Source organism: Rhinatrema bivittatum, chromosome 5 (assembly GCF_901001135.1).
Source record: "Rhinatrema bivittatum chromosome 5, aRhiBiv1.1, whole genome shotgun sequence".
Lineage (NCBI taxonomy): Eukaryota > Metazoa > Chordata > Amphibia > Gymnophiona > Rhinatrematidae > Rhinatrema > Rhinatrema bivittatum.
Window position 1 is genome coordinate 309557046 of NC_042619.1, and position 23046 is coordinate 309580091.

At 43.2% G+C, this 23046-nt stretch overlaps 1 protein-coding gene across 1 annotated transcript in view; it reads left to right on the forward strand.

Annotated features, from left to right (window-relative positions):
* The window catches only part of FER1L5 (fer-1 like family member 5), a 495517-nt gene that overhangs the window by 286144 nt on the left and 186327 nt on the right, over positions 1 to 23046 (forward strand). Inside the window, exons 40-42 of the mRNA XM_029603280.1 lie at positions 5209 to 5320; positions 19359 to 19540; positions 21913 to 22071. Coding sequence (XP_029459140.1) covers positions 5209 to 5320; positions 19359 to 19540; positions 21913 to 22071 — 453 coding nt within the window. The remainder of the gene's footprint in view (positions 1 to 5208; positions 5321 to 19358; positions 19541 to 21912; positions 22072 to 23046) is intronic.

Here is a 23046-nt window from a genome sequence, read left to right on the forward strand (position 1 = left end):
CCTGCCACCCAGCCCTAAGCTAAATCCCCCTAAAAAATGTATCTTATCTAGTTACGCCTGCCTTGGGCAGGCGCAAGTTGCGCGCGCCAGCCAATGGCCACCCCGCGATCCCGGGCACAGCAACAAATGGCCGCTGTGCTTGGAGGCTCCAGCCCCGCCCCCGCCCTGCCCCTTTTTTCAAGCCCTGGGACTTATACGCATCCCGAGGCTTTATGCGCGCCGCTGGGCCTTTCGAAAATAGGTCTGCAGTGCGTAACCCCGCCCTACGCGCGTAAGGCTTTGAAAATCTGCCCTATAATGATTAAAATAAAGCGGAAGAAAGGAAAAACATTAGAAAATAAGGAATAACGACATGAACAAAACTCAGATTTTGGTACTGGCCCTTATTGTCCGTGGTCAGCTTTCATTTCTGGCCTGGTGACAGGATACCGTATATTTTGCTGCTATAACTGCAGATTCTCCTCTTTCTTGTTCATTCTTTGGTGGGAAGTTTTGGATTTTCTCTGTCAGTGTTGGAAAATGTGTGTCTCTGCTATTTTTGTATTTTGCATATTACAGGAGGAAATGCATTTCTGTTTTATTTCTCTAGTGTTGCATTGCATACAGAGTCTGACTTTTTGGGGTTTCCAGTTCAGTTTTTGTCTGCATATTTCTGTTTCTGGCCTGTGATTACCTATCCTATAGTTGGTTAGGGGCTGTCTGTTTATTGTATTTGTGGATGAGGTCAGATATTTTGCTAGCATGAATTTTTGTGTATGTATGGATCTCTAGCAGTCAAGCTTATTCTGTTTTTCAGTTTGCACCTCCCAATAGGAGGTATATTGATGTTCTAGGCCACGTTGCTATATTTGCAACTACCTCATTTGCAACTACCTCATTTGCAACTACCTCATTTGCAACTACCTCATTTCAATAGCAGCACACTCTCTCTCTCCTCGGCAGCCCTGGAAGGGGGTTTCATTCATCATATCCCCTCTCAGTCGTCTCCTCTCCAGGCCAAAGAGCCCAAACCTGTTTAGCCTTTCTTCATTAGGAAGCCATTCCATCCTCGTAATCAGTTTTGTTGCCCTTCTCTGAACTTTTTCTAGGTCAGTTATATCTTTTTTGCTGCTTACTAGTCTTTCGAGCGATCACACAGCTTATGGCACAGTTTGCTTTTCTTGTTCTTGTGTCAGAAAGCAAAAAGTTGGAATCTTACGCACAGAGATGTCAAATATTATGTAGTGATAACAATGGAAAGCCAGAGACGGTAACTTTTAAACATATTCCTGCGTTCGTAGGCCTACTCCCAGGAACATGGCCATTTTATAACATACGCGCGTGTATACCATTACCAGTTTTACCAGTTCATTCCCAGTTCGTCCTGGTATTTTATTTATTTAAAACCTTTTCTATACTGTCATTAAGTTATATACCATCACAACGGTTTACAGGAAGGCACATAAATTAATGCTGATAAATGTATACGATCATACATTCTAAACAGGTGCCATAAAGATTCGGTTACATAATTTCATGATAAATACTATTTGGTGAATGTGATAAATCTTGTCCTTTTATACATGTATCATTTTTAATTACAAGTATAATTTTATAAACTGTATATTTCCTCTTATGTTAGCAGTGAGATAAAATAATAAAAATGCGCACATATTGAGTTAAGTGCTGTGTGCAGATGTTCTATTGCCTGCTCCCTTCTACTTTCTATTCTCCATTCTCTTTGTGATAAGCTTGTTTAAAAAGCCAGGTTTTAAACTTTTTAAAAAGTTTTGAGGTCTCTTTGTAATCTGATTTCTAGTGGTATGGTGTTCCATAGTATAGGTCCTGCTAATGATACCCGTTCTCTAACTTTAGTCTTGCTATTCTGACAGAAGGGACAGTAGGAATAGGACTTCCAAACCCTTCTGTTTTAATAGTCTCCCTTCTCTCCTGTTAGCCTCAATCCTTAACTCCCCCCCCCCCCCCCCCCCCCCCCCCCCGATCTGTCTATTTATCTTTATTTTATAAGTTGCACATCGTTCATAGCTGAAGTAAAGTTATGCGGCAGGGGAAGCCGGCGCGTGCCTTTGCACATAAGTATTTACGCGCAGATGTCAATGCGCAATCCAGGAACGCCCGTGCCCCGCCCAGGCCCCGCCCACTCCCTGCCCTTTTTTGGGAACTTTTCATTTGTGTGCATGGCGGCAAGTACGTGCGTATCCAGGCAGCTTTTTTAAATCGCTCAGTGCGCATCGGCCCGCCTTGTGCGCTTATCTTCCGGTTTTGGTGCACGCCTGGCTGTAAAAATTCACCTGATGGTGAGAATCATGTGTTGTGCCTGCAGCAACTCAATGCACAGCATGTCAGGTAGTTCTTCAGAAAGTTGCACTTTGCTGTCTTGGTTACTGAAGGTCACTTTCAGAGATAGTCCATGTCTGCAAAAAAACCCCCCCAAAAAACAAAACACAGTTCTCCATGGATGTTTTAAAACAGTCTGGCAGAAACTTGCAAGGATTTGGTGTAAAGGATTCTCCTTTCATTGTGTTCACTATCCAGCAGAGTATATTTCAAACTTACTTAGAGATGAGCAGAAAGTAATGGTTGATTCTGTGCTGGGTAGTGAACACAGTAAAATGAATCAAGGCACATCACAGTATATAAATGCTCACTGTTTCCATGCCCCTGTGTTCTCAAACTAATTTTTTTAAAGAGTGGATTGTACAAGGAAGGCACAGGTAGAGCCCATATAGCACTTGCGCGCCCACAGTGAGAGACTGTCACAAATCACACAGGACAGTCTTTTTCTGCTCTGGCATGAGTGAAGACTTAGTTCTAGGCTGGTAACGAGCACGGAAGCAACATAATGACAGTAATAATGTGCTAGTCATGAAGTTATTCTTAAGGCAATAATTCTGGGAACTGGCAAAATGAGCTCTGGTGAAAAAGCCTTTAGGAGGACAGGGGGCAATTTTCAAAACTAATTCCCCGGCTACTTTCTCACACAGACTTTGCACCAGTTCTGAAAGAAAAAGTGCGAGCATGCTTTCTCTTTGGAAAAGTACCCACAGAGATTTGCACTTCCCTGTTTTGCAGATTCTTTTCCCCTGAAAAACAACAGACCTAGTTTTGAAAATGGAAATGGCCACATGCTTTCGCTCACATCCCACCTAACTTTCCTGTGGGTAAAAGCAGGCCCGCTGTCTATCCTTGTGCATACTTTTACCTGTGTACAGGATGGGAAATTTTTAGACAGCCTGTCTGCCTGGGTAAATGGCTTTTGAAACCTACCATCTGTGAGGATAATTTTAAAAGCCATTTCTGCAGGTCACTCGGTGCTTTACCTGCAGATAATAATAAGCTTATAGAAAATTGCTCTCCCCTTACACACGAAGTGCCCCTGCGCACGTAACTTCCCCTGCGGTGAGATGACGTGTTTCCAGAGCTGGGGTTTTGGAGGGGCTTACACTTACAGACATTCTTTTGAAATATGGATGTATTTTTCCTTGGAAAACCTATCCACATAAATTAGCAGGTGTACATGTGTGCAGGTAGTTTGACCGGGCCAGTTTTGAACATGAAAATGCACTCATACTTTTACTTTGAAAACTCATGCAAAATGCACAGGCAAAAAGTGCACGCCGACTTCACACCAATGTGGCAGTTAGAAACTATATAAACAAAAGTAAATTACGCAGTTATTCTCCATGTCCTGGTTTCAGAATGCTAACGTACGTCCAGAAGCATCCACCGGCACTGCTTTCGTTAAAGTTAATTGTGTGGCAATGAGTTACTTCCATGGACTATTTCTTTTCCAAAGCCATCAGCCCCATCACGAGGGCAATAGTCCCAGTCTAGTGCAGCCAGCAAATCTGTTCCAGCTGTCAAAAAAAAAAAAAAAAAAAAAGGCCCTAAGCAGTGGTAGGAAGGGCAGCACCCCATAGACAGCTTTGTTATTTTACCAGACCCGCACTAGGAAGAGGATTCATCATGCTAATAGTGTTGTTCCTTGCTTTAGAAAGCACTCCTCTACTCCCTCATTTAGTCCTTCCGCAGAGAAGTCTGGGGCCAGTCATGCTTCATCTGACAGTAAGAACAGGTCTGAGATGTAAGTAAAGTCAGAGACTGACGAGCACGAGCAGCAAGATCTTGTTATATTGGGATGGGAGAAATTGAAAGTGGCAAAGAGGTCAATTTTCAAAGGGTTCAGATTCCTAACTTTTTAAGTTAGGATCCTCTGTTAGCCCTTTTGAAAATGTATTAAGGCTGAGTGCTTAAATCTAATCTTTTAGTTTCTCTAGAATCCTGAATTTAGGAGCCCAAAATGTAGGTGGCTATAAGGTAAGTGCTAGAGAGGGAAAAAGAGTTACTTCCTGGCACTGATTTTTAGCAGTAGGCATCTAACTTAAGAACCTAAGTCCAGGCAAGTGAATAGCTGGCCTAAAATTTAGACCCCCTAAGTTCTAGGTCCCTAAATTGAAATTAATTTTCAGCTGAAAATGTAGGCTCCTAAGTTTGGCTGGAAATAGATTACCTAAATGTGGGTGCTGAGCTTTTTTCAGAATACCAGCCTCAAAGCCTCTGGAGCTATTCGTTTTATAAGAAAGCGATTGATGTTAGCAGAGATGGCGACTGCTCAACTGGCAGTGCTGACAGGTCCAGCAGCGAGGGCATAAAACTAGAACACTTTCCAGGGGAAAAGATGTTTCCCAATGATTATTGGAGATTTTCTGCACTTATGATGGCTGATTAGGATCCTCAGGTCCATTCAGGCTGCCATTTTCCTTTCCCATTACAATAACAGGCTCTCATCCTGAAAAGAATGATTTACTTAGGAATAGTGTAACTGGCTACTCCATTTTCACTTATTCTGTATTGGAATTGTGCAGATATTTGAGTTTGTTCAAATGTACAAACGCTTTGCAGAAAATTTAGTACAGTTTGCTGTAAAAAAACAAACCAAAAAACAACCTCCAAACCAACATGCAATTGACCAAGTAGAGATTTTTCCTTTTCAAAAGAGGGTCCATAATGAGGAGCACCATAGAAAAAAATATATATTTTCCATCTCCTCTCTTACTCCAGCCAGCATCTGCAAGCAAGTTCACAGTTGAAAAGCTAAGGGAGTGAGGTAGCAGAGTATCAACAAATCAAGGCTGTGCCAATTACAATATGTAACCATAAGAGATATACTGAGGGAGCTTTAACAGTTCATCTCCATTCTCTGCTCAGGGCGTTCAACTTGATGACCTGGAAAACGAGAAGATAAAAGAGGCAGATAAGAAACAGCAGGCATGTGACATCCTACAGCTAAATACTCCCATCATCAACTGCATTCATCAACGTAAGTAACAAACACTAATACTATAGCTTAAGTCTCTCATAATCTTCTCAATCATCTTCCTCACGGGGTACATACAATAATGGATAGGGTTTCTCTAATAGATAAGGATCCTCCTTTCCAAATTTGTTTGGTGGGTTCTAGAATTCGGTCATGCAGATGGTGAAGCGAACCTTAAGAGCAACAGCAGGAACAGAGCATGAAGCTATTCTCTTAGACTGGATAGGAAGGACTCCCTTCAGTTCCGCTCCATGAACTCCGATCACAGACTTCACCCCAGTACTGGCTGAGTAATGTAGCAGACACCAAGTTTCACATTTCTAAACAGTTAACTTTATTTTTACTGGATGAACCAAACCACAACTGTATACATGGATGTGAAGGAGGTTACATTTTGGATAACTGAATACATCAGAAATTCTTGGGCTTCCAAATAGAATCACACAAAATCCCAATTTACTTAGGAACATAATGGTACATTCCTTCTCTTCAATACCTTTCTCACAAAACTGCTTTTCCCATGGACCAACCTGAAAGGACAGTTTACTCTGTCACATTCTTCATATGCAGTACCATATTCCCAACCCTGCTGAGGACAGGGGTTCGCCATTTAGCACACCCAGATCAACATTCACATCTAATGGGGACGAAAGGCAGCTCTCAGTCACGTGAGTTAGTCACACTCCTGTGTAGGGTGCCCGACAGCCCGGTTTTGCAGCCTGTTGTAGTGTCCAGTTACAAGGATAACCGGACACTGTGAAACCCGGTCAGGCAAGGCCAGGGGCCAATCAGAGGTGACAGCCTGGCAGCGTTCCAATCACCTGCCTGTTTTCGGGGCTCGGTTTGGTTCTCCTCCTCCTCTGCCTCTCCCACAGCTGTGTGGCACTTGTTTCCAATTCACGCTGTGCTCCTGGGAGTCGCAGAGGAATAGGAGAGTCGAACTGAGCCCCAAAGACAGGCAGGCAGAATCTGCCTAGGAAAAAATCAACATTCAATTTGAAAGGTAAAAAGAGGGTGGTAGAGGGGGGGGGGGGGCTGCAGCCAGCTGCCCCTCCCCCCTGGCCCCCAAGTGCCCGGTCCTGCTCCATGGAAATGTTGGCAGCCCTACTCCTGTGGTCTTCAACCTCCCTTACAATTTTAACTCCACATTCTGTGGTGCAGGTTTCCCAGACCGCTAGCTTCAAGAAATACTCTGAGGTACTCCTCCTCTTCTGGGATTCACCCCACTCCTGAACTCCTGGCGCACTGCCTCAGAGGGAGGAATGACCTCTTCTTCCTTTCATCTCCTTGTTATGTCTCTCCTTCATCTCATGGTTAGTTCTTTGGGAGGAGGAAGAAACCCATTCCATTCCACTCCACTCCACGGCCATGGGACTCTTCCCTTGAGGGGAAGAGTCCCTACAAGGTCCCCCTCCCAGCTGGGCGTCTCGGGGTCCCAGCAGCCTCCAGGCTGGCTAATCCAGCCGGTTACGTGCTGGAGGTCCCCCATTACCCGCCCTTGCCCGATAAGGGCAGAAACCAAAAGGACACAAACTCACCAAAAATTCCCACTTTCATAGCTCCTGCTACACTTTAGTCAATCAATAGAGGAAACTCAACAACTTAAGGGAATAAATACACCATTTCCTCATGGACAAAAATGCAAAAAAATAGAAAGATTTCTCAAACAAGAAATTTAATTGGCATCTAAAATGCTTGCTATCTTATATGACGCTATCGTTAATTCTAGTAAATGCACAGTCTTTAACAAAAAAGATCATTATTATCAATGGCCTGTTGGTAGATATTCAACCTGCAATATGTTGTATAACTGAAACTGGTTAAAAACAAGTGATACTGTATTAACTAATCAAATCAATCATCATCTATATAATGTTACCTCTGTTTGCTCTGTTAACTGGTTACCCCTTGTTTACTGTAAACCGGTACGATAAGACCTGGTCTTGAGCATCGGTATATTAAAAGAATTTAAATAAATAAATAAATTAAATACCAATATTAGGATGCAAACGGCCGGATTTTAAATCAGCCATGCACGTAGAAATTGCCATATACGCCTGTGACCGGGCCCTGTGCATGCTGCGTACATTTTAAAAAGGGCCCAGCCACGCGCGTGAGTGACGCTACACGCATAAGTGCCGGGCCCTGACAAATGGACGGGCCGGGGGGTGGGGATGGGCGGACCAGGGGGCGGAGCGGGCCGGGACAGGGCTGTTCCTCGATGTCCTGGAGCCTCGCTCGCCGGCCAGCTGCTGGCGCTCACAAGTTACTTCAGGTCGGGACCTGAAGTAACTCAAAGGAAAAAAGGTAAAAACAAAAAGGGGGATTTAGAGGGTGGGGAGGAGAGGGGAAGGGAAAGGGGAAGGGAGGTTAGGGTAGGGGGTAGGAAAGGAATCAACTGCAGTATGAATGTTATCATATGAAATATTTATCAATTGCTCAGATAGTTTCTTGTTTAGATCATCTATATTCATGGGTTTATGGTATGAAAAGGATACATGCCCATCTTTTACTGGGCTGATTTTACTATGAATAGATAGGTTAGCAATAATAAGTTTATGGTCTGACCATGGGATAGTTTGTAAATCAAGATGATCTCGTTGGCGTGCAAATTTTCAACATTTTACCCCTCCTTTCGTGCACCTCCCACACATATGCGCACGGATTATAAAATCTGGCGCGTATGTGCACTTGGCCCACGTATGTTATAAAATTGTCGCATCCATGTGTGTGTGCCAGGTAGCGATCATGGATGGACACATGCGTGCACCTTTTAAAATCTACCCTAAAGGAGGGGGCTTAATGGTAACAGCTAAAAAAGAACTAAAATTTAACCTGCTAAAACCTGATATTGTACCACCATTTGAAATCATCATTTTAAAATCTGAAAAACTGAGTCTTTGTCTAGTATATTGTCCACCTGGAGTATTAGAATATAACAGTTCCCCCCCGATAGAAGTATTAACTAATAATATTACTAACCAAACTCCAATTGTTACCCTGGGGGATTTCAACCTACATATTGATGCCATTCCCAGATCAGCCCCATATGAAGGCCAGCCTAACCCTTCCCTTCCCTTCCCTCCTGGGCAATAGCCCTAGAGACTTGTCCTCAGTGCATGAGGACAATAAATCACCTGGAGAGCAGGTCCTTGCTACAGGATCACTTCCTGCTATACCAGGGTAATGTTCTCCATCTGGGAGACCTTTCTGATCCAAGGCAGCACTGGGGCTGCCAGACTGGATTTGGGACTTGGCTACTATGTCCCTGAAGTTCTCATCAAGGTACCTCTCTGTTTGCCTCAGCTCCTCTAAGTCTGCCATTCTAGCCTCCAGAGATCGGACTTGTTCCCTGAGAGCCAGGAGTTCTTTGCACCGAGTGAGCCAAAGAGTCTGAAGGTTTCCCTGAAGAGGGAGCCAAAAGGGTCTGAACGCTTGATAGCGAAAGATCTGAAGACGAAGACATCAGAGGAATCTGAAGACAAGGACATTTGTACATGAAATATCTGGAACATCAGGAAATCTGGACTTCAACCCCCAGGGCACTCAGTCAACAGCATCGTGGAGGTGTCGAGAGAACTGGAGAACAAGATCTCTGAGACATCTGGACATCTGGACTTCAGACTCCCAGGTCACTCAGTCAAAAGCATCGTGGAGGCCCTGAGAGGCAGAACAACTGGATGATGGACTCAGGAAGAACAGGACATCAGAAAGTGAGGACTTCAGGAAGATCTGAAGGTAAGGACATCAGGAAGGTTGGATGACGAAGACATCAGAAGACAAGGACGTGGGATCCGGCGAGAGACCAGGACATAGAATGAAGTTGCAAAGGGTCAGGAACCACAGATGAAAACAAGGGAATTCTCACGAAGAACAGAGTGCCTTGAAGAAGCAGAGGAGGACATCAGAGACTCTGGATTGAAGAGCTGGAACAGAGGATCCAGGAGCAGTCCTGCTCCATGACTGACTCCTTGTGAAGGCGAAGAGGAACTGAAGGCTGAGCCCTTTTGTAGGGCTGAAGAGGAACGCCCAAGATGACATCATTAAGAGGAGCGAGGCGGACTGGCCCTTTAAATTCAGAAGAGAGGCGCGGCCTCATGCCTAAAGAAGAAGGTAGGACCTCGGACAGCGGCATCCATGCTGCGAAGAGGAAGCAGGCCCGAGGCATCGTAGGCGGCTCCTGCCGCAGGAGAGAAGACAATGGCAGCTTCACGCCGCTGAAGGAAGAAGATGATGGCGGCCTCCAGGCCGTGTGAAGAGGAGCTCCAGGGTGGCCACCTGGCCACAGAAGAGGATGTCGTTGGCGGCCTCCTGGCCACGGAGTGGAAGAGCTTCGGCGGTGGCCTAGCCACGAAGATGGCAGCGATGGCAGCCTCCAAGCCGCACAGAAGAGGAAGCAGCGGCATTGATGGCGGCAGTCACCAGGCTGCAAAGGGAATGGCGGCAGCCTCCGGGCCGCATGGAAGCACTGCGGCAAGGCCCGCCATGCAGGAGCAGAATGTGGGTGGTCTCCACTAATGGAGATAATGTCTCTAATGTCCGGGTGGGTGCCCACCTCAGCACCAGTGATCATCAAACGGTATGGCTTCATATCACAAATAGGATATGGAGAAGTCGCACGAAGACCCGAGTTTTGCAGTTCAAAAACACGGACTTTGTTGAAATGGGGAAGTACCTGGAGGAAGAACTAGAAGGCTTGGAGAACATGAGAGATGTGGAACAACAGTGGGCAAACTAAAAGGAGCAATTACCAAGAAAACTAATCTATATGTTAAAAAAGTAAAGAAAAGCAAGAGAAAAATGAAACCTATCTGGTTCTCAAAGGAGGTGGCTGATAAAATAAAAGCTAAAAGAACAGCGTTTAAGAAATATAAAGGATCCCAAAGGGAGGATCACAAGGAAGAATATCTGGTGGAACTGAGGGAGATGAAGAAAGTAATCAAGACAGCAAAATGTCAAGCAGAAGAAAGGATTGCCAAAGAGGTAAAGCGAGGTGACAAAACATTTTTCAGATACATCAGAGAAAGGAGAAAAGTCCAAAGTGGTATAGTGAAATTGAAAGGTGAAAAGGATCAATGTGTGGAGAGAGAGAAAGAAATGGCAGAAATATTAAACGAATACTTCAGTTCGGTGTTGACTAAAGAGGACCCTGGAGAAGGACCATCGCTAGTTAACAAGAAACTGGAGGGGAGTGGAGTAGATGAAACTCCGTTTACAGAAGAGAATGTATGGGAAGAGCTAGGAAAACTGAACGTGGACAAAGCCATGGGGCCTGATGAGGTTCATCCCAGGATACTGAGGGAGCTAAGAGATGTGCTGGCGGGTCCGCTGCGTGACCTGTTCAATAGATCCCTAGAAACGGGAGTGGTACCGAGTAATTGGAGAAGAGCGGTGGTGGTCCCACTTCACAAGAGTGGGAGCAGAGAGGAGGCTGGAAACTATAGGCCAGTTAGCCTCACCTCGGTGGTGGGAAAAGTAATGGAGTTGCTCCTGAAAGAAAGAATAGTGAACTATCTACAGTCAGAAGAATTGCTGGACCAGAGGCAGCATGGATTTACCTGGGAAAGGTCCTGTCAGACAAATCCGATTGACGTTTTTGATTGGGTGACTAGGGAATTGGATTGAGGAAGAGCGCTCGATGTCAACTACTTTGATTTCAGCAAAGCTTTTAATATGGTCCCGTACAGGAGGCTTGTGAATAAAATGAGAAGCTTAGGAATGAGTGCCAAGGTGGTGGCCTGGATTGCAAACTGGTTGATGGACAGAAGACAATATGCGATGGTACATGGAACTTACTCTGAAGAGAGAGAGGTGTTAAGCGGAGTGCCGCAAGGATCGGTGTTGGGACCGGTCCTGTTCAATATCTTTGTGAGCAACATTGCGGACAGAAAAGAAGGTAAGGTTTGTCTTTTTGCAGATGATAATAAGATCTGCAACAGAGTGGACACGCCGGAAGGAGTGGAGAGAACGAGATGGGATTTAAGGAAGCTGGAAGAGTGGTCGAAAATATGGCAGCTGAGATTCAAAGCCAAGAAGTGCAGAGTTGTGCATATAGGGTGTGGAAATCCAAAAGAACTGTATTCAATGGGGGGTGAAGGGCTGATGTACACTGAGCAGGAGAGGGATCTTGGGGTGATAGTATCTAACAATCTGAAGTCGGCGAAACAATGTAACAAGGCGATAACTAAAGCCAGAAGAATGCTGGGCTGCATAGAGAGAGGAATATCTAGTAAGAGAAAGGAAGTGATGATCCCCTTGTATAGACAGGGCCTTGGTGAGGCCTCATCTGGAGTACTGTGTTCAGTTCTGGAGACTGTATCTCCAAAGGGACAGAGACAGGATGGAGGTGGTCCAGAGAAGGACGACCAAAAAGGTGGATGGTCTTCATAAAATGACATGAGGAGAGATTGAAGAACCTAAATATGTATACCCTGGAGGAGAGGAGCAGGGGTGATATGGTACAGACTTTCAGATACTTGAAAGGTTTTCATGATCCATGGTCAACAACAAACCTTTTCCGTTGAAAAAAAATCAGTAGAACTATGGATCACGATTTGAAACTCCAGGGAGGAAGACTCAGAACCAATGTCAGGAAGTATTTCTTCACAGAGAGGGTGGTGGATGTCTGGAATGCCCTTCCGGAGGAAGTGGTGAAGACTAAAACTGTGAAGGATTTCAAAGGGGCATGGGAGAAACACAGTGGATCCATAAAGGCTAGAGGATGGGAATGAATGGCAAGGAGAAATGTGGAAAAGAGGATTTGCATTCAGACAACAACCAACAAGAACTGAACTACACAGTCTGGGTAAACAAATAAGCGTGGGGGTAGCTTGCTTATTGCGCCAGTTACTACCCTAAACCAATTAAGCCTGATACTTCACTTTGCATGCATATACTGCGTTGCTCTCTGCTTCAACTGCAGGGGGAAATGTGGAAAAGAGGATTTATATTCAGACAACATCCAACAAGGCATTGATCTGTGCAATTGGGGTAAACAAGCATCAAGGTAACTTGCTTGATGCGGCGATCGCCGATTACTACCCTTAACCATTAAGCCTTACGATTCACCTTTGATGCAACTCCAACATTACTCTCTGCATCAATGGCAGGGGGTGGCAGGAAATTTGAATCAAACAATTACCAACAAGGGTGAAACAGATAAGTATGAGAAAATAAGTGTGGGAGCTTGCTGGGCAGACTAGATGGGCCGTTTGGTCTTTTGCTGCCATCATTTCTATGTATCTATGTACATTTTGTGTGGCACTGACATTTGTAAAGGGATTACAGATACTCATTGCCAATCCTCTTATAGCCTTAGATTAGAATGCATTCCAGAGTCAACTTTTCTGTCCAGATTTGCTGCAATTAATTCCTATCGTGTTTGTTTTTTATTCTTGTTAATAGTCACCAAGAGTTTGTCTCAACCATTACTGGTTAGCAGTGATCTTTTACACAAGAGCCTGCAGTCACACTGATAGCTATATTAACACATTTTAACCTTTGTATTCCAGGTCCTATATTTTATCAGCTGTGCTGTTACATTTACCAAGCCCGACACTTGCTTCCTGCTCATCACAGGACCTTTGCAAGTAAGTGGCAGGGAGGTATGAGCCATAGAGGCTATAGTTTTGCAGGAAGGTATACGGTGATCACATAAAACTAACATGGAGGTATGAAGGATTCCTGTTAATGCTGGATGCTTGTTCTTCTGCCATTCCCTTATCATCCTTAAGGGTTGAAGTTGAAAGCCAGATCTATGGTAGTTAGTGTGAGGTTTAAACTGCAGCATCAGTGTGTTTTACTGATGCAGGAGATGGTATGGTAAGCTACCATATACTTGTGTGTGTATTAATTTGGAAGATTCAGTGGATGATGGGCGTGTTAAGCTGAAGTATTTGCATGTGTTGCACTAAAAGTTAGACTAGATTACAGTATTCAGTGCCAGTACTTAAGGTCCATAATCTGTGTGTAGGATTAAGCAAGCATTAAGGCATCCATTCCCAGTTTAGATCCGCTTCAGTATCTGCCCTGCCACTCAGTAGATATGCCTCCCATTCCCGGCTCTGGATCCTATTGAACAGGGCCTATACTGCCAAGCAAAAATATATCTTCTATGCCTATTTGAAGAGTCTATTCCTCAGAGTTTATATTGCTACACAGAAGGTGTGTGTCTTTTTCCCAGCTCAAATTCCTACTCATCCCATGCCTAGCTGAAGATCCTACTTTTCAGGGTCTGCATGGCCATGCAAAAGATATGGTTCTTATTCCCATCTCAGTATTCTATTCCTCAAGCTTACCACGCCTGAAAGTGCAGCTAAACTAGCACTGAAAACTCTTGTCCCATCCTACACTACAAGGGTAGATGTTTGGATAATTGGGTGTCGTTCTCTAAAGCCTCAGCACAGTAGCCAGTTTAAACATTGAAATAGCTGACTTATCCATGGAAATGTATATGAAAGGAAACATGAAAAACATAGAATGCCATGCATGAAGGCTCCCTGAAGAGAGCCATATGGAAGGTGTAAGCAGCAAACCATAACTACTTCAAGATGAATGATAGAAGGGAGAGTAAGGCGAGAGAGGCTGCATGATTACTTCAGGATAAGCAATTGATGGGAGGGAATAAGGAGAGAGAGGGTGCATGATTATGCTACTGTGAGCAATAGAAAAGTGGAAATAAAGAGAGAGACAATTCCTGATTAAACCTCAATGAGCAATGTAGGGGAAGGAGTAACATTCTGTTCCTTGTTACATTTGGTTCCAATTTCTATGTAAAGCTCGGTTAGCTATAATTTTGTTTTAAAGTAAACCGATGAGATGTTCCCAACGTTCATCGGTATATAAATCTTCTAAATAAATAAATAAACAAGAGATCCTGTCTTCAACCTGGGCCTTCTTTTTCTAATTTCACTGTAGAGAAAAATGAAGATATAGATTGCTTAAATCTTTTCTATTTTTGTATAAACATGCATGCCCCAAAAGTAAGCTTTGACAAGGGGAAACTAATCATTCTGAGTAAGAGGGGTACAGGGATATGACTGTGTCATGACAATGTCCCACCTGGCAGACTTCAGCTGTGATTATAAAGCAAGACCTGTACAAGAGGACACTGTGATATCGGGGCATAAATTATATCAACATAACAGGGAAGATCAAATTGGTGGAGTGTATGTAAAGTCTGGCACAGAGTCAAGAAGGATAAAAAATCTTGCAGGAAACAAAATACAAGTTCTATATGTGATGGGTAAAAGTATAGCAGTGGGTGTCTATTGCCGGCCACCTAACCAAGATGAAGAAACAGAATGTAAAAATGCTAGAGAGGTTAAGTTTCTTGATGCCATAAATGACTGCTTCATGGAGCAGCTGGTCCTAAAACCGATCTAGTCCTCAGTGGATCGCATGACGTGGTGCAAAAGGTTACTGTGTTGAGGCTGCTTAACAATAGCAGTTATAATGCAATTAAATGCAGTAGCAGTTATAATGCAATACATTTGGCATAATCATTTCAGGGAGGATTATTAAGTAAAACTAGAAGCACATAACTTTAAAAAGGAGACTATGATAGAATGAGGAAATTAGTAAGAAAAAAATAAAAGGAGCAATTGTAAAGGTTAAAAGTTTGCATGAGTCATGGGCATTGTTTAACAATGTCATCTTGGAAGCCCAAAATAAATTTATCCCATGCATTAAAAAGGGTTGCAGAAAGACCAAATGACTGCCAGCATGGATTAATAGTGTAGGGAAAGAGGCAGTTAAACCAAAAAGGTAACATTCAAAAAAATGGAAAAACAGACACAAATGAAAAAAATTAGGTAACAGCATAACTACTGGCTAGTTAGAAGCAAAATAATAATAAGCAGACCAAGAGAGAATTTCAGGAGAAACTTGCCAGAGAGGCAAAAACTAATAATAAAAACTTTTTCAAGTACATTCAAAGCAAAAAACCCTGTGAGAGAGTCGGTTGGGTTGCTAAATGAGAGAGAGGTAAAAGGAATGTCAGGGAGGGAAATAGCTGAAAAAACTGAAGGAATTCTTTGTTTTGGTCTTTACTGAGAAAGATGTCAGGAACATTATCACAGAGTTATGTTTTAATTGGTCAGACTGGAAACATTCTTTGATGGTGATAATTCTGACCAATTAAAACATATCTCTGTGATAATGGAGGATGTAATTGATCAAATTAACAAACTAAAGAGTAATAGATCACCAGGACTGGACGGTATCCCTCACAGAGTCCTAAACAAATTCAAACATGAAACTGCAAACCTGTTACTAATAATTTGTAACTTATCATTTAAAACAGCCACAAGAGCTGAAGATTGAAGGGCAACCAATGTAATGCTGAATTTTAAAAAGGGCTTCAGGGGTGATCTGGGAAATATAGACTGGTGAGTCTGATGTCCGTACTGGGCAAAAAGGTAGAAGCTTTTCTTAAAAACAAAATTACTGACAAAATTACTGACAAAATTATAGATAGACGTAGCTTAAGGGGAAAGAATCAACATGGTTTTAGGAATGCAAAGTCCTGCCTTACAAATCTATTAAACATTTTTTGAAGATAAAAATAAACATGTAGATAAGGTGAGCCTGTTATAGTGGATTTTCAGAAGGCATTTAACAAAGTCTCGGATTGTGAGAAATTGTGGGAGGACCTTGTGAGACTGGGGATACTGGGTATCCAAATGACAGATGAAATTTAATGTGGTCAAGTGCTATGCTTTAGCCTTGCACTTAGGGAAAAATAATCCAAAACTAAAGGGCCTGATTCACTAATGCAATTCTCCAATTCTGTGTCTATGGTAAAATGCCTTGATGAATCAGGCCCTATAGCTGCACGATGTTAAGTTCCCTATTAGAATTAGGATGAAGGTGTCATCGTGAACAATAACTTGAAATCCTCAGCTCAGTGTGCAACAGAGGTAAAAAAATCTTCTGTTAAAGATAGTAACTGCCATTCTGTGCAGGTTACCCCATGCCTTCTGTTAAAAGTAACTGCCGTTCTGTACATTTTACCCCATGTCTTCTGTTAAAGATAGTAACTGTCGTTCTGTGCAGGTTACCCCATGCCTTCTGTTAAAGATAGTAACTGCCGTTCTGTGCATGTTACCCCATGCCTTCTGTTAAAGATAGTAACTGCCATTCTGTGCAGGTTACCCCATGCCTTCTGTTAAAAGTAACTGCCGTTCTGTACATTTTACCCCATGTCTTCTGTTAAAGATAGTAACTGCCATTCTGGGCAGGTTACCCCCATGCCTTCTGTTAAAGATAGTAACTGCCGTTCTGTGCAGGTTACCCCAGGCCTTTTTTTAAGGGTAGTACAATACATTGAAATCCTCAGGTCAGTGAGTTGGGGGCGGAGTCAAAAAAGCAAATATAATTTAGAAATAATCCAGAAAGGAATGGAAAATAAAACTAAAAATATCACATTATCTCTGTACTGAGCCAGGAGGCAACCACAGCTTGCGTACGGGGTGCAGTTCTGGTCACCCATCTCAAAAAAATATAAAGAAGAACTAGAAATGGTGAAGAGGAGGGCCACAAAAATGATAAAGGAGAGGGAACCTCACCTGTATAACGAGAGGCTACAAAGGTTAGGGGGACTGAGAGAGAACACGATAGAAATGTATAAAATCATGAGTAGGGTAGAATAATACTAAAACAAGGGAGCACGCCAAGAAACGGACAACTAACAGATTTAAATCAAATCTTAGAAGGTACTATTTTCCCTCAGAAAACAATCAAGCTGTGGAATCTTTTACCTGAGGACATGGTCAAGGCAACCAGAATGGAAGGGTTTAAAAAAGGTTTGGGCAAGTTCCTGGAGGAAAAGTCCACTCCATATAACATTATTAGCCAGGTAGACTAACTATTGCTATACCTGGGAGTAAGAAGAAATAGATCTACTGTTTGGGATCTGCTGGGTACTTATGACCCAGACGATTTACTGTCTGAGACAGGATGCCAAGCTTGATGGTGCTTTGGTCTGACCTAGTATGGCATTTCTTATGTTCTTTAAGCTTCTATTTATTTATTTAGATTTAGCTAATGCCTTTTCATTGATAACTCAAGGCAAGTTACATTCAGGTACTGTAGATATGTTCTTATGCTCTTTCACATTATAAAAATACACAACATAATGTTAGTTTAATGTCTGTTTGATTGCCTGCAATTACAGATTTAACATCAAAGCAGTTAACAATTTAAACAAATAGAGCTTACATTTAAATTCAAAAAAGTACAAATAAAATAATATAGATAAGTTACAAAATCAATAAGACAATAAACAGAAAACATAATTCCAGAAACAAAAACATTTTAGCAATAAATGCCAGCGAAACAGAGCTACTCATCATCACGCCACAAAACAATATCTCTCTCAACCCTACCCTTCATTCACAAGCTGGCACTCTCTCTGTACAGCAGGTCCGCAGTCTCGGCATCATCATAGACAACCACTTCTCACTAAAAAAATTCTTCGCAGCCACCGTCAAAAATGGCTTCTTTAAACTCCATACTCTAAAAAGAATTAGATCTCTCCTGCACCCGCATGACTTCCAGACTGTTCTACAAGCTACAATATTGTCAAAACTAGACTACTGCAATGCAATCCTACTAGGGCTGCCAAAAAACTCGCTGCAACCGTTACAGATGCTACAAAACGCAGCTGCCCGCATACTCACCAACGCACACCGCCACGAACACATTACCCCCTTACTCCAACACCTTCACTAGCTACCAGTGGCATCTAGGATTATTTACAAAGTCCTCACCCTCATAGTCCTCACCCTCATAGTCCTCATAATCCTCAGGACCCATACTATGGAACTCCATGCCCCTAGATTTAAGACTACAAAGAGACAGCAAAACCTTTAGAAAAGGTTTAAAAACCTGGCTCTTTAAACAAGCTTTTCAGAAACAGAAGGGAGAATAGAAACCAGGGACAGGCAAAGCACGATCAATATAACATTCACACACACTGCCATATTCACTAAGTGTGTAGTCTTTAAAGGACCAGTCACAATTTTAAAGTTAATTCTGTAATAAAAACCGAGATAGAAACATGGACATGATTAATTACATTTAACATTATTGATCACTAACTATGTTACCGAACCTTATGGCACCCTTGTAAATGTGCAAATCATCACAGTATCATAAATTTTATGTGCCTTGATGTAAACCGTTGTGACAGTATCCTCCAAACGACGGTACAGAAAAGATTTAAAATAAATAATAAATAAATACACAAATCCATCTACAATCAAGATATGCAATGGTTCTCTGACCATTTCACATTCCAAAAATCAAATAGACCAACAAGAACAATACAAAGCCAAACTCAAGACTCCCTCGCTCAAACATATCAAGCATGTGTCAACGAGAGAACGATCATTTACTATAGCAGGAACCAACATCTGGAATAAAATGCCCACAGACCTGCGCCAGGAGCCGTGCCATAAAAAATGTAAACAAAACTTAAAGACTTGGCTCTTCAGACAAGTCTATACATAATGGTTACCTCATCCTCAGAACTACCGTCCCCACCGTCCCCTCTCCATCACACACGATATCTCAACGGTTATTTCTTACTGGTAAAAATCATTTGTATACATTATTGTATCCCCATACAATATTGTATGGGGATACAATAATGTATACCAAGCAGATTTCAACCCATCACTCCTCTTGCTGCAATTGTTTGAAAGTTCTTAACTATACATAGTTTCTCTCAAGAGATGACATCCCCCTGATAGGCTAGACTCTTTTGTACTATATGCTTATGCTATTGTTTTTGTTACTTACTTTATTAGATATAGGCTTGTTTGATTCTCAATTGATTGTAGAGCTTGTTGCTGAATTATGGTTCATTGTAAACCGAGGTGATGTTTGTAACGTGCCGCGGTATATAAAAAAAATCTCTAAATAAATAAATACATAATCTCAAATGTACTATACATCATAATAAAACAAATATTAAAATAATAAGAAAATAAGGCCTAATACAATTCTCATAAAGAAAGTATTTAACCTGTCTCCTCAGATCCTTATGCCCATGTCGCCTTCTTGTACAAGAGCCAGCGCACCGAGGTGCTGTCAGCCACCCTGCACCCCATCTGGGACCAGACACTTCTGTTTCATGATGTGCTGATATATGGGGACCCACAGGCCCTTCTTCAGGACTCTCCCTTTGTCACTGTGGAACTGTTCAACAAGACCAGCATAGTAAGTGTTTGGTTTCCTTCCCCATTAAGGACATGGCAGATTAGATTTCATGATCTATAGTACCCTGGAGTTGACAAATACATGAAAATTGTTCTCACAATTCACCTGCAACAATAATCAAACCTTCTTTGTCAGAAGTACCGAATGACTCGATTTCAGAAGGAAGACTTTTGGTGATTCCTTATTTTTGAACATCCCAATGTATTCAGGGCTGGTGCAACCAAGGTGCAATCCATGCATTCAGAAAGGGTGGCAATTCCTGAGGGGTGATACCAGGACAGTAAGCTCTTTGTCGTTCATACTGATACTGATCAACAGGCAGAACAATCTGCTGCTTATCTCCTGCCTCCTGAAGTGGATTGGTTTCAGTGTCCTCAGGAAAACCAATCAGATGAGGGAGGTGAGAGAATAGCCATGTGATAAAGTTATTGCTACTGGCACACACAAGGGGAGGCGGAGACTGTCTGATAGAGGAGCTTAGAGAGGAGGGGGTGCGTGAGAAATGGCTGAAGTCGAGGAGAGAGCAGAGAGGAGAGTGGAGGGACAGCAGCGAAGAGGAGGAAAAGAGGCTCCTTGTCTGGTACAGAGAGTGATTAGAAAAATGTATCACATCTATTAAAAAACATGAAACAGGTTTGTGAGCTAAAATATCAATATGGATTTGTAACAATGTGGTCTCTGGGAGTCAGCTGTTTAAGATGGGAACTTAACGTCTCTCACTGTCACCAGAGATGAAGCATTCAAGAGGAGTTGGGAGTAGGACGAAAGGATGAAAGAAAGAAAGTTGGCATGTGTATCCTTTTTCATCTCTCCCTCCCCCCGTTAATTTACTCCGATTTCAGGGCGATGACCAGAACTCAAAGGTTCCCAGATATGGGCACCATGCTTTGGGACTTCTGCTGCCACCACTACCACTACAGGAAACAGCACAGCAATCGTTTGAACAGAGTGTCAGAACAGGTTGCACCAGCTCTGAATGCACCGTGCTATTTTTAGTCCATTTTTCTCCTGTTTGACATCAGCACCACAGGAGCCAGAACGCACCGGGGATAAGGGAGGAGAATCCTGGCATGTACCTATGAGTGTTGCATGGTGCTGCTTGGGTACTTGTACTGTATAACTCAGAAGGCATGACTGAGTAACATGTCATATTGGGAGAGGTATGCAGGGCCGGATTTAAGATTTTGGCACCCATAGGCAGGACCAGAGAGAATGGGAAAGTTCCCCATGGAGACTGAAACGTGGGGAGGGAGAGGGGGGAAGGGGCAGTGTGCCACTGTGATGCTCCTTTCAAATGCTGCCAGCACCTGACCAATCAGGAGAAGGCTTCTCTTTGACTCAGGTATTTGATGGCTCATGCCTGTGTTGCCTGGGCCCAAGCCTGGATTCGTACAAAGGCCTAAAAGTCTGTGCCTAGGGCAGCAAAATTCGGAATGTGGAACCTTTTCTGCCTCCTGCCCCCCTCGCGATCCTGCCCCGAACCTTGGACGGCACCTCTCCTGCTGCCACCGCTGCTACCTCCTCCTCTTGGACCCTGGCTCCGGCGGGGATCCTCCAAGCGCAGCGAGTGAGGGAACTGAGGCTGCACTCACAGGCCCTGCCCCTCGTGGGCTCTGACCGTGAGGGCAGGCTTAGTCCTCATGCTCACCACGCTTTGAGGATCCCCGCTGGAGCCAGGGTTTGCCGATGGGATGGTAACAGCACTGAATCAGTGTCTCGGTCCCTGCCTATGCCTACATTTAGGGTCGGGGATGTGAGAGATGTCGTACTCTACACACACAATCTGATATTTATGTACCGTTTCATAGTCTTATTTTTTCACTTGCTATTCTAATGTATCAATAGGCTGAAATGTAAATATTGTGCTGTTCAATTTCTCCCCTTCCATCCCAAGTTTATTTTCCTTGTTTTTTGTAACTTTCCCTCTCCCTTTTTCTGATTCACTGTATTTAAAGTTCAAGGTTCTTATTGAAAATATTGTTTTTTACGTTACGTTATGCTTTACACTCCTTGTTATTTGTAAACCGGGTTGATGTGATGCCTATCATGAAACTCGGTATAACAAAAACAATAAATAAATAAAATAAATAAATATTAAAAACTGGGCTTTAAAGAGCAGTGGTCTGGGGTCATTTCCATTCTCATTCACTCTTTGTCAGGAGAAAGGTAAAGCGAGGCAGTAGGTACAGTTAGAGTTGCCACCTCACCCCAGGTCAACCAAAAAGGCCGATACCATTGTGGTTTTGACCCCCTTGCATGCATGCGTTTGTAGTTTTGAATGGAAAAATTGGAAGCACCGTAGCTGAATCCAGGAACAAGAATAATATGCCCACGCTCCCCAGCCCCCTGCTGATGCTCCTCTTTTGTCCCAGGGGAAGGATGAATTCCTGGGGCGATGTTTGTGTCAGCCAGTCGTTTACCTGGACCTCAGTGCCCGGGTCATCCCCCAACTTCAGTTGTACCCAATCAGAAGACAAGAGCGATCGGCTGGTGACCTCTCAGCAGCTTTCGAGCTCCTATTGGACAATAAGGTAAGATTGGGCAGGATTTTCTGCTTTTATGCAGCAAATGGTCACCTTTAGTTCACTGCATACTCTCACCCCCACACATCCATGACATATTCATGACATATTTCCTACCCCTTACACTCATTGCATGATTTGCTCCCTGCTCCCTGCATTTAGCATGTGAATCACGTCTGGCTCTTTACATTCAGAGTATGGAAATCTCTCTACTCTATACACTTAGTATGTGGTTTGCTCCCTACCTCTTACACTTAGTACACGATTCACTTCCTTTTCTTTACACTCAACGTGTGACAAACAGCCTACCTCCTTTCTTCAGTACCTGATTTTCTCATAGCTCCTTACATTCAATGTGTGACTTGTTTGCTGCTCTTTAAACTCAGCACGTCTATCTCCCCCTTCTCCTTACACTGAATGACTCGCTCTCTGCTCCTTATACTCTAGATCTCTGTCTGCTGCTTGCAGTCAGCACTTGAATCAATGCTCCTTACACTCTGTGCACGTCTTGATCTGTGTCTTACACTCAGCACATGGCTCTTTCTCTCTACTTGTTACATTCAGTGCATGGTTTACTGTTTGCAGTTTAAGATGTGACTCACTCCCTATGCCTTACACTCAGCACATGGCTTTCACTTGGTTCTTGTGTTTATTGCTTGGTAGGGGTGTGCATTCGTTTTGAACGCATATGTAAAACGCAACTTATATTTTTAAAAGAGAAAAAAAAGGTTTGAGGAGAAACGCATCGCGAGTTCCAACTTATTCAACATAGCTATGTTGAATACGTTGAACCTAAATAAACACTTAAACCCCCCACCCTCCTGACCCCCCCAAGACTTACCAAAACTCCCTGGTGGTCCAGTGGGGAGTTAGGAAGCCATCCCTGCACTCGTCTGCGATTTCCTCATGGCGCCGATAGCCTGTGTCACAGGGGCTGCCCCTGCCATTGGTCAGCCCCTGTCACATGGTCACGGCGCCATCTTG